The 12500-nt window shown below is 45.0% G+C and overlaps 1 protein-coding gene across 1 annotated transcript in view; it reads left to right on the top strand.

The window, feature by feature from the left end:
- Positions 1 to 12500, top strand: part of LOC120566588 (selenoprotein T2-like) — a 14512-nt gene that overhangs the window by 114 nt on the left and 1898 nt on the right. Inside the window, exons 2-5 of the mRNA XM_039813104.1 lie at positions 1277 to 1387; positions 8730 to 8856; positions 8933 to 9020; positions 10313 to 10439. Of these exons, the coding sequence (XP_039669038.1) occupies positions 1277 to 1387; positions 8730 to 8856; positions 8933 to 9020; positions 10313 to 10434 (448 nt within the window). The 3' untranslated portion in view covers positions 10435 to 10439. The remainder of the gene's footprint in view (positions 1 to 1276; positions 1388 to 8729; positions 8857 to 8932; positions 9021 to 10312; positions 10440 to 12500) is intronic.

The raw sequence follows: 12500 nt of genomic DNA on the forward strand, positions 1-12500 counted from the left end.
CTGCCCTCTTCCTCCCATGTACTTCCTCCTCCTCCCTCCCACTCTCCCTCTCCCCTCCCTCTCTCCCACTTCTCTCCCTTTTCCTCTCCTCCCTCTCTCTCCCACTCTCTCCCTTCCTTCCTCTCCCCTCCCACTCTCTCTCTCTCCTTCCTCTCCCTCCCTCCACTCTCCCTTTCCTTTTCCTCTCTCTCCCTCCCTCCCACTCCTCTCTCCTCCTCTCTCCCCCCTCCTCCCTCCCACTCCTCTCCCTCCCTCCTCCCTCCCCCCTCTCTCCCTCTCTCCCTCCTCCTCTCCCTCCTCCTCCCTCCCACTCCCTCCCTCCCTCCCTCCCCTCTCTCCCTCCCCTCTCCCACTCCCTCTCTCCCTCTTCCTCCCTCCCTCCCCACTCCCTCTCTCTCCCCCCTTCCCTCCCTCCCTCCCTCTCCTCCTCCCCCCCCTTCCCTCTCCTCCTTCCCCTCCCTCTCCTCTCCTCCCCTCCCTCCCACTCCTCCCTCCCTTTCCTCTCCTCCCTCCCTCCCTTCCCTCTCCCTCCCTCCCCCTCTCCTCTCCTCCTCCCTCCCTCCTCCCTTCCTCCCTCCTCCCCTCTCCCTCTCCTTCCCTCCCTCCTCTCCCCCCTCCTCTCCTCCCTCTCTCCCTCCCTCCCTCCCTCTTCCCTCCTCCTCCCCCTCCCCTCTCCTCCTCCCCTCCTTCTCCTCCCTTCCTCCTTCCTCCCTCTCCCTCCCTCCCCTCTCCTCCCTCCCCCTCTCCTCCCTCCTCCCTCCTCTCCCTCCCCTCCTCCTCCCTCCCTCCTCCTCCCTCCTCCCTCCCTCTCCCTCCTCCCTTCCCTCCTCCTCCTTCTCCTCCTCCTCCTCCTTACTCCCTCCTCTCCCTTTCTCCTCCTCCTCCCTCTCCCTCCTCCCTTCCTCCTCCCTCCCTCCTCCTCCTCCTCCTCCTCCTCTCCTACCTCCTCCCTCCCTCCTCCTCCCTCCCCCTCTCCTCCTCCCTCCCTTCCTCCTCTCCCTCCTCCTCCTCCCTCCCTCCCTCTCCCTCTCCCCTCTCCCCCTCCTCTTCCTCCCTCCCTCCTCTCCTCCCTCCTCCTCCCCCTCTCCCTCTCTCTCCTCCTCTCCCCCCTCTCTCCCATCCCTCCCCTCCCTCCCTCCTCCCTCCTTCCTCCCTCCTCCTCCCTCCTCCCTCCTCCTCCTCCTTTCTCTCTCCCTCCCTCCCTCCCTCCTCCTCCCCTTCCTCCCTCTCCTCCCTCTTTCAGACTCTCTCCCTCCTGTCCATCCCCTGTCCTCAGCATCCCTGAGGTCACAGTAAAGTGCTCTCAGGGCATTCCTCCTAACCAGCCAGCTGTATCCAACATCCACATCGTGAGAGAAAACTACAATTCCCCTAATCCCCTCAACAGGTGTGAGTTTCAGACACCTACTCAAACTACCTCTCCCCCAACAGGTGAACTGTGACAAACTTAAAACCAGATAATCTTAAACCTAAGAGACTTTAATCGCATCACATCTTATATAACATTCTCCCACATTCTTTTAATGGGACAACACTGAAGAAATGACACGCTGTCTTAACATACAAAAGTAAGTGTCCAGCAAAACCACCTAACAAGCAATAAGGTCCAGCCTTGTATAACATGTAAAGCAGTATGTCCAGCTCTGTATAACAGCAGCAAGCCTTACAGCCTTGTATAACAGCAGAAAGTAAAAACCATTTTGTATAACAGTGCATGGTGTCCACAGTTTGATAACAGTGTAGCAAGTGTCCAGCCGTACAATCTGTGTAAAGCATGAAGTTCCAGCTTCTTGTATAATCTGCAAAAAGTATAAGTGTCCAGCTTGTATAATCGAATAAAGGCATCAAGTGTCCAGCCTATCCAACGGGTAAGTAAAGCATGAGGTGTCCCAGTGTGTAAAGCAGGTATGGCCAGAAGTGTCCAGCTTGAAGGGTTTGCAAAACGTGCCAGTCTGTCTCCTAAACTAACTCCACCACACATCTAATGTCTTAAACTGCTGGCAACTAGACGATAATTCTGAGGAAAATGCTGTCCAATTCAACCTCACTTAGCTCATTTCCCCTCGGTTCCTGGGATCTCAGCAAAAGCACCTGTGGTGCATGTATAGGTGTGGAATGAGCGCAGGTGTGTTAACAGTGAGCCCCTGGTCATACTGGCTCACTAAGCTCTTTCATACAAGATGACCTAGGTGATAAGAAGATCACTTCAACACCCCCTGAAATAAAGCACTCCCCAGGTCCCCAATTTAAGCAACGGGTTTGACGGCTTCTTTTAGTGGAACTGATATAGGCGACCGGATGGATCCTCGGTACCGGTGCGTACGTAAAGTCTCGGCTTTGCATCTTAACCCTAGTCTTCGCCCCAACAAGTCAGCAGTGGTGGGGTGGTGGGCTGAGCTGTGGAGGCTGTGTCCATCAATGGAGGAGGGATCGCTCCAGCCCATGGGATGGAGAGCCAACTTAGTGATGTCATCATGAGGAGAGAGGGACCTAGCTCTGTGATGTCATCATGGAGGAGAGGATCTCAGCTCTTGTGGATGTCACATGGAGGAGAGCTCAGCCTCCTTGATGTCACACATGGAGGAGAGGACTAGCCTTGTGAGGTCACCTCATGAGGAGGGGAGGACCAGCTCTTGTGCATGTCACCATGAGTGAGAGGACCAGCTCTGCATGGCCTGTGGGAGAAGGACCAGCTCTGTGGATGTCAAGCTCATGGAGGAGGAGGACCAGCTCCTTAGGAACCTGCTGTCTAAGGGTTTGGCGTGCTGAAAAATAAAAATAATGGTGGCTTATACAAAATATGAACTTTGGGGTCCACCTCCTACATTTCATCTTCAGGTTAGTGCGGAGGACTCTTAGTCAGCGCCAGCGCGCCAGGCGGCTCTTTATATCGGCGGGGGTTATGGGACAGCGCATTTTACACTGTTATACATGCTGGACACCTACTACTCTTTACACTGCTTATAACCCAAGCTTGTAACCTATACCTACAGTGGAGAGAATCTCTCTGTGTTGTCCCATTCGCGGGGGGGAAATATATATATATAAAAAAAAATACCTCACTCCTTTAAACATTGGCGGTACATACATACATACATACATATATGCACACACACATACATGTAAAAAAATATATATATATATATATATATATATATGCAATAAATAATAATAATAACGTAGAAAGGGTTAATGCACTGATGAGGTGTCCATTGTCAGCATTAATTTGTGGATGATGTGCTTGAGTCGCTCCACACAATCATAAGTAGAACCTAAGTATGGGAACACTACAATATAACCAGTATATAAACCACTATAACCAGTATATAATCTAGTATGAACCTATTTCAGAGCCCTGGGTCAGCTGATCTCCTGCCTGAAACTCGTCTCCATCTTGCTGATCATATAACCAGTATAACTGTATATAACCAGTATTACATTCAATTTCCAATTTAATTCAATCTTAATTTTATTTTATAGTATCAAATCATAACATAAGTTATCTCGCTTTACACATAGAGGGTACAAGGTCTCAGCACACACTCTATAATTCCCATAAAGCCCCAACAATTCACAACACGTACTACCCAGTGCAAGCAGCGGCTCTCGAGGCAGCAGTCACGCGACAGTGGCAGGGGGGGAAAAAAAACTCCCTCTTGGGGAAGAAACCTGCGACAGACCCAGGCTCTTGTTCGGCGGTGTCTGACGGATTTGTGGGTTGGGGGTTAGTAGTGATGAAGCCCAGTATAGTCATTAATAATGGAACAGTGACTGGATGTGCTGAAGGGGCTGCAGGGTTCAGCAGGACGCAGCATGACATTGCAGGGCACTCCGAGCTCGGCAGTGCAGGGGGGGGCCACAGGACCACGGCGACAGCTGCAACGTTTGGTGCGCTTAGCAATGCTTCCAAGGAAATGCTGGGGAAAGAAAAGCATAGGGACTCGGGGAGGTAAACTCCCAGAGCCAGTAAGTCTAGGATTACATCTGGGATGGGTGCACACAAATAGTAATAGTAATAAGCAACTAATATAGAAACAGTAATAGAAAGGGAGAGGAGAGAGCAGCTCAGTGTGTGTCAAAGGAAGGAAGTCCCCGGCAGTCTAGGACTATAGCAGCGTAGGTATAACAGGTAACTTCAAGAGAGACAGGTCATAAGGAGAGGTAGCTTTTTTGGGCTTAGAACTCTCCTGCCGGATCTTGGCTTGGCTGGCCTGCCTCCCTCTACTTTGTTATGTACGTATATTAATCTACAATTATGAAGAGAGAAGCAGTTGGGCCAGTTAGGTGAACACTGCAACTCCCACTCCTAACTATAGCTTTATCAAATAGGAGAGTTTTTAAGTTCATTCTTGAATGAGGTGACAGTTTCCTGCCCCGAACCCAGATCGGAGCTGGTTCCATAGGAGAGGAGCCTGATAACTGGAGGCTCTAGCTCCATTCTACTTTTAGAGACTCTTGGTACCACCAGTAACTCTGCATTCTGGGAGTGCAGTGTTTCTAGTGGGACAATAGGGTATTAGGAGCTCTTCTAGATATGATGGTGCTAGACTATTTAGAGCTTGTAGGTCAAGAGAAGGACTTTAAACTCAATCCTGGATTCAACAGGAAGCCAATGCAGAGAAGCTAATACAGAGAAATATGATCTCTTTTTCTTAGTTCTTGTGAGAACACGCTGCAGCATTCTGGATCAGCTGGAGAGTCTTAAGAGACTTCATTTGAGCAACCTGACAGTAGGGAATTACAATAGTCCAGCCTGGAAGTAACAAAATGCATGGACTAGTTTTTCAGCCGCTTTGAGACACGGGGATATTCCCTAATTTGCGTGGCAATGTTACGAAGATGAAAAAAAGGCTGTTCTTGAGGTTTGTTTTAGTATTGGCATTAAAGGATATATCCTGATCAAAGATAACTCCTAAATTTCTAACAGTGGTGCTGGAGGCCAGGCAACACCATCCAGAGTAGCTATATCTCTAGATAATGAAGTTCGAGGTGTTTAGGGCCCAGCACAATAACTTCCGAGTTTTGTTAGGGTTTAACATCAGAAAATTATAGGTCATCCAGGATTTTATATCCTTAATGCACCTTTGAAATTTTGCTAGCTGACTGGTTTCGTTCGTTTGATTATGGACAAGTAAATTAAGTGTCTCCGCCATAACAGTGAAAGTTAATTGAGTGTTTTCTAATAATATTGCCTAGAGGAAGCATATATAAGGAGAATAGAATTGGTCCAAGCACTGAGCCTTGAGGAACCCGCATGGCTAACTTTAGCGGCACTTGGAGGGATTTATCATTAACATTTACAAATTGAGATCGATCAGAGAAATGGGACCTAAAACCAACTCAGAGCAATTCCTTTAATGCCAACCAAGTGTTCCAATCTCTGTAACAGGATTGAATGGTCAATTGTGTCAAATGCAGCACTAAGATCTAGTAAAACAAGAATGGGAGACAAGACCTTTGTCTGCAGCGTTAAAAGGTCGTTAGTAATTTTCACCACAGTGCCGTCTCTGTGCTATGATTCTTTCTAAATCCTGATTGAAAGTCATCAAATAAACTGTTGCTATGTAGAAAATCGCATAACTGATTAGCAACCACCCTTCTCCAAGGATCTTGGATAGAAAAGGAAGGTTAGATACAGGTCTATAGTCTGGCTAAGACCTCAGGATCCAGGGTAGGGTTTTCAGTACAGAAGAGGTTTTATCACAGCTACTTTAAATAACTGTGGTACATAACCTGTTAATAGAGACATATTGATCATATCTAGTAATGAGGTGTTAACCACAGGTAATGCTTCTTTGAGTAGTCTCGTTGGGATGGGGTCCAAGAGACAGGTAGATGGTTTAGCTGAGGATATCTTTAACAATAATTGTTGAAGATCTATAGGATAAAGCAGTCTAAGTATATGTCGAGACTAGTCTTTATTTCTAACGACTTCTGCGTTTAAAGGTGAACCGTTAGAAGTTGAGTGTAAAATGTGATGAATTTTATCTCTAATTGTTGTAATTTTATCATTGAAGAAGCTCATGAAGTCATCACTACTCAGAGCCTAGAGGAATAGATGGCTCAGTAGAGCTGTGGCTATCTGTCAGCCTGGCGACAGTGCTGAAAAAGAAACCTTGGGTTGTCTTGTTTTTCTCTATTAGTGATGAGTAATAGTCTGATCTGGCCTTTCTTAGGGCCTTCCTATAGGTTTTGAGACTTTCTTGCCAATCCAAAGCGAGATTCTTCCACCTTGGTGGAACGCCACTTACATTCGGAGGTTTCTGCGGATTTGTTTTAATTTTTCGAAGTTTGGGGAGTTATACCAAGGTGCTAGTTTCCTTTGCTTCATCATCTTCTTTTCAGGGGGAGGCGCGGGAGTTCAAGGTCATCCGTAGGCATGTCGTAATACCGTCTTACAAATGCATCAATTTGAGAGGGACTGAGGTTAACATACAGGTCCTCTGTTATGTTAAGGCATGACATAGAGTCGAATGCTGTTGGAATATCTTCTTTAAATTTAGCTATAGCACTGTCAGATAAGCATCTGGTGTTGGAGCTTTATCTAATTTAATATAATCGAGGTAGTAAGAATTCGAAAGTGATTAAAGAATGATCTGATAATACGAATTCTGCGAAAATATTATTAAATCCTCAATTCCCTTTACCATATGCCAGCACAAGGTTGGAGTGTGTGGTTAAAACAGGACGCCTTGTGCACACCTCTGACTGAAACCGATTGAATCCAGTAATGAGTTGGAAGCAGTACTAAGGCTGTCATTGTCAACGTCCACATGGATATTAAAATCACCTACAAGAAGTACTTGGTCTGATTTAAGGACTAAACATGATAAAAACTCTGAGAATTCAGATAAAAATTCCAGAATACGGACCTGGAGCCCTGTAAATAACACAATATAATATACTTGGTGTAATGTTTTCCATTTTGGATGTTGAAGATTAAGAACAAGACTTTCAAATGAGTTATAATGTAATTTAGGTTTAGGAGTAATTAGCAGGCTTGCATCAAAGATGGCTGCAACTCCCCCCCCTCGGCCTGAGCCTCTAGGAATTTGAGTATTAATATGGCTGGGGGAGTAGGGGGCTTTTTAGACTAACATAGTCTTCATGGCCCAGCCAGGTTTCCAGTAAGACAAAATAAATCAATTTTATTGTCTGATATCAACTCGTTTACCAGTACTGCTTTTAGAAGACAGAGATCTAATATTTAATAGTCCACATCTAATTTTCCTATTTTGTTCCTATTGCAGTAGTTTTAATTCCAATTGGGTTGTTAAGTATCGACATCTTTTGTTTACCTTTGATTTAACCCGATCTGGAGCGGGGGACAGACACCGTGCTTATTAGACCATGAGTGGGCGAATTGCTCCAACGGAAGCACAGAGGGGGCGAAAGTACTGCACCTCTGATTACTAATATCAAACTTGGGTTGTCATGGTTTATGTCTGATAAACTCCGTTCAGTTTTTTGATATGAGAGCGGCACGTCGCCACGGTGGGATGAATGCCGTCTCTCTCAATCGACCAGACTAGGCTTTCCCAGAACGCCCCTCCAGTTATTCACATAGCCCACATCATTAGCTGGGCACCACCCGACAACCAGCGGTGGAAGGATGACGACGGGCTGTACATTTCATCATTGGTCAGGTTTGGCAGGGGTCCAGAGAAAACTACTGAGTCCGACATTGTCTCTTTGCGTTATGCACAAAGTGACTCAACATTCATTTTAGTGATCTCCGATTTACGACCATTACCACCTACGTGAAGTATGATCTTACTGTATTTACGGTTCTTTTTGCTAGCCAGTTTTTAATGGGTTCTATATCGCGCGGTCCAGCCCCGGGGAGTACATATGACCGTGAGGTAGGCCTACTGTAGCCCGCCGGGGCGCTGGCTTCACATATCGCAGTATAGAGCGCCCAATAACCAGAACTGGCTTCTCAGCGGGTGTATCGCTGAGTAGGAGAACTCTGTTAGAGAGGCGAAGACGCTCGGTTTAGACGACCTTCATCATGTGCACTCCCTCGGTCTAGATCTAACGCTACGCCTCGGACAGTCACACCCCACTTCGCCGGGTTGCTCGGGGTCTGCCGGGGACAGCTAGCAGAAGCTACAGAAGCTACAGTATGTTGGCCCGCATTAACTACATGGTGCTGGCTAGCTTACGGAAGCACGATTCTGATTCCATGGTGCGGAGCCGTGACTCAAATTCACTAAGCCTTGCCTCCAAAACAGCGTAGTACTACATTTATTACATGTATCGTTATCACTAAAGGAGGCAGGGGAATAGCCAAACATTTGACACACAGAGCAAGAAAGAGCAGGAGAGGGAGAGGAATTAGCCATTGCTAATGGCTGCGCAAGTAAGCTAACAGTGTTTTAACAATTGTAAATTCAGCGGAGTCAGTCACTGTAAGTGAAGCTAAGTATAAGTGCTTGAGTAAAACAATTGTAATTCAAATGCAATCCAGGCAAATAGCTGCTAATTTAAAAAGTGAAGCAGAGTTCCGTAAGTTTTGCTGAGCAGCGCAAACTAGCGTTTGTAACACGGGAACACCGGAAGTGACACAATACGCTCACCTTACGTCACGGCGTCGCCGATATATATGTATATAGAGCCCTGGGTCAGCTGATCTCCTGCCTGAAACTCGTCTCCATCTTCCTGATCATATAACCAGTATATAAACCAGTATAACTGTATATAACCAGTATATATCTATATGTATATAGAGCCCTGGGTCAGCTGATCTCCTGCCTGAAACTCGTCTCCATCTTGCTGATCGTCAGCGGTCAGAATCCGTTTCATCTCCTCGGCGTCGACACTCCCCGAGCTTGGACCTGGAGTCAGGACAACAAGGTAAGTTACCACGGCAACGCAGGCTCCAGCCGGTCCCCACAGCAAAAGATTTGACCTGTGTCTTGTTGTTTAACAGATCTTCTCCTGTCTGATGGCTTTCTTCCTCTGCAACATGATGGAGACTCACTTCCTGTCCACCGGAGCCTTCGAAGTCACGCTCAACGGTGAGTTCTCATTGGCCAAGGGACTCGCTGCTACTTCCTGTCCCCTCTCTCTCTGGTGCTATTGGCCCAGGAAGGTTTCTAACATAGTAAAATGAAGTGGCAGTCATGATGACTGCCGTTGAAAGGGTCTTAGTTATAAGAAAAGCTCCTTTAACATAACATACACTGGACCCTCCTTTAACATAACATACACTGGACCCTCCTTTAACATAACATACACTGGACCATCCTTTAACATAACATACACTGGACCATCCTTTAACATAACATACACTGGACCATCCTTTAACATAACATACACTGGACCCTCCTTTAACATAACATACACTGGACCATCCTTTAACATAACATACACTGGACCATCCTTTAACATAACATACACTGGACCATCCTTTAACATAACATACACTGGACCATCCTTAACGCAATACATCACTGACCATCCTAACACAACATACATGGACCATCCTTTAACGCAACATACACTGGACCATCTTTAACGTAACATACACTGGACCATCCTTTAACGCAACATACACTGGACCATCCTTTAACATAACATACACTGGACCATCCTTTAACAACAACACACGGACCATCCTTTAATACAACATACACTGGACCATCCTTTAACGCAACATACACTGGACCATCCTTTAACATAACATACACTGGACCATCCTTTAACATAACATACACTGGACCATCCTTTAACATAACATACACTGGACCATCCTTTAACACAACATACCACTTGGACCATCCTTTAACAGAACATACACTGGACCATCCTTTAACGTAACATACACTGGACCATCCTTTAACATAACATACACTGGACCATCCTTTAACATAACATACACTGGACCATCCTTTAACATAACATACACTGGACCATCCTTTAACATAACATACACTGGACCATCCTTTAACGCAACATACACTGGACCATCCTTTAACGAACATACACTGGACCTCTTAACATAACATCACTGCATCCTTTAACATAACATACACTGGACCATCCTTTAACATAACATACACTGGACCATCCTTTAACATAACATACACTGGACCATCCTTTAACATAACATACACTGGACCCTCCTTTAACATAACATACACTGGACCATCCTTTAACATAACATACACTTGACCCTCCTACAAAAATACATAGAGTGAATGTATACATGTCTGGTGTAACCCTGTTTCCTGTCCCCTCTCTGACTGGTTCTCCCTTTGTAACCCTGTTTCCTGTGTGGTGTAACCCTGTTTCCTGTCCCCCCTCTCAGACGTCCCCGTGTGGTCCAAGCTGCAGTCGGGGTACGTCCCGAACATCCAGGAGATCTTCCAGATCCTGGACAACCAGCTGAAGATGAACCAGGTGGATCCGCTGAGCTTCTCCTCGCCGTAGAGCAGGTAACCTTTATTTACATTTAGACATAACTAATAATATATTAATATTACTAATAATATACTAATTAATATTTACTACGACTGCACAATGAGGACAACATGTGATAACATTGAACATATTAATAAGGATGTAACTTATATAAATAACAGATATTAAAGTGTTCTCAGCTTAAAACTAATGAAAGGAAATCATTTATTCAACAAATCAAAGATTGAATTGAATATAAAAAAGACAGTTATGTTTTAAAGTGCCGTTTCCTGCTGAGTGTCTTTCACGATGTGTTCATGCACAACTGATATCGCCATGACGATAGAGAAAAGATGCATTATGCAGCCGTCGTGTAACTTAATCCTCCGTTCCACCAAGAGGACCCGACTAAAGTAGATCACAGAGTGGTATGGATGATGACACTACACCAAACACAACAACTACCAAAAACAGAGACAAGAACATACGTGGTGGTGACCACAGTCTGGTCTAAAGAGCCGAGGGGTTGACTCTTCCTTCAGAAGAACAGCTGACTGTTGACTCTCCCTTCAGAAGAACAGCTGACTGTTGACTCTCCCTTCAGAAGGACAGCTGACTGTTGACTCTCCCTTCAGAAGGACAGCTGACTGTTGACTCTCCCTTCAGAAGAACAGCTGACTGTTGACTCTCCCTTCAGAAGGACAGCTGACTGTTGACTCTCCCTTCAGAAGAACAGCTGACTGTTGACTCTCTTCAGAAGGACAGCTGACTGTTGACTCTCCCTTCAGAAGGACAGCTGACTGTTGACTCTCCCTTCAGAAGGACAGCTGACTTGCTCTCTCCTCATGGAGAAACGGCTGACCAACGATCCACTAGCATTAGTAACAGAGCTGTGTAACATTGTAATCAAATATAAATGAAAATAGGGTGATTATAACTAATATTTACGTATAGGCCTATATACAGATCAGGCTCAGGTTGAAACTTAAGGTAATGTTTATGTATGTTTAATGTGTGCCTTAGTTTGAGGTTGTTATTGCATGTCTTTAAAAACAATCTAATATAGCACTTAAATGCATTTTAAGGAGAAAATTAAACCAAACTATTGTATATTATTGCTCTTCAATAAAACCAAAGTATTTCTTATCAGATTACTGGATGGAATAATGGAATACTACATCCCTATAATGGGTAGAATACTACATCCCTACATCCCTATAATGGGTAGAATACTGCATCCCTATAATGGGTAGAATACTACATCCCTATAATGGGTAGAATACTACATCCCTATGATGGGTAGAATACTACATCCCTATAATGGGTAGAATACTACATCCCTATAATGGGTAGAATACTACATCCCTATAATGGGTAGAATACTACATCCCTATAATGGGTAGAATACTACATCCCTATAATGGGTAGAATACTACATCCCTATAATGGGTAGAATACTGCATCCCTATAATGGGTAGAATACTGCATCCCTATAATGGGTAGAATACTGCATCCCTATAATGGGTAGAATACTACATCCCTATAATGGGTAGAATACTACATCCCTATAATGGGTAGAATACTACATCCCTATAATGGGTAGAATACTACATCCCTATAATGGGTAGAATACTACTCCCCATAATGGCTGAATACTAAATCCCTATGATGGGTAGAATACTACATCCTATAATGGTGAATACTACATCCCATAATGGAATACTAAATCCCTATATGGGTAGAATACTACATCCCTATAATGGGTAGAATACTACATCCCTATAATGGGTAGAATACTCCTCCCTATAATGGGTAGAATACTACATCCCTATAATGGGTAGAATACATCCCTATAATGGGTAGAATACTGCATCCTATAATGGGTAGAATACTGCATCCCTATAGTGGAGAATACTGCATCCCTATAATGGGTAGAATACTACATCCCTATAATGGGTAGAATACTACATCCCTATAATGGGTAGAATACTACATCCCTATAATGGGTAGAATACTGCATCCCTATAATGGGTAGAATACTACATCCCTATAATGGGTAGAATACTGCATCCCTATAATGGGTAGAATACTACATC

This window comes from Perca fluviatilis, chromosome 10, assembly GCF_010015445.1.
Source record: "Perca fluviatilis chromosome 10, GENO_Pfluv_1.0, whole genome shotgun sequence".
NCBI classification, from domain to species: domain Eukaryota; kingdom Metazoa; phylum Chordata; class Actinopteri; order Perciformes; family Percidae; genus Perca; species Perca fluviatilis.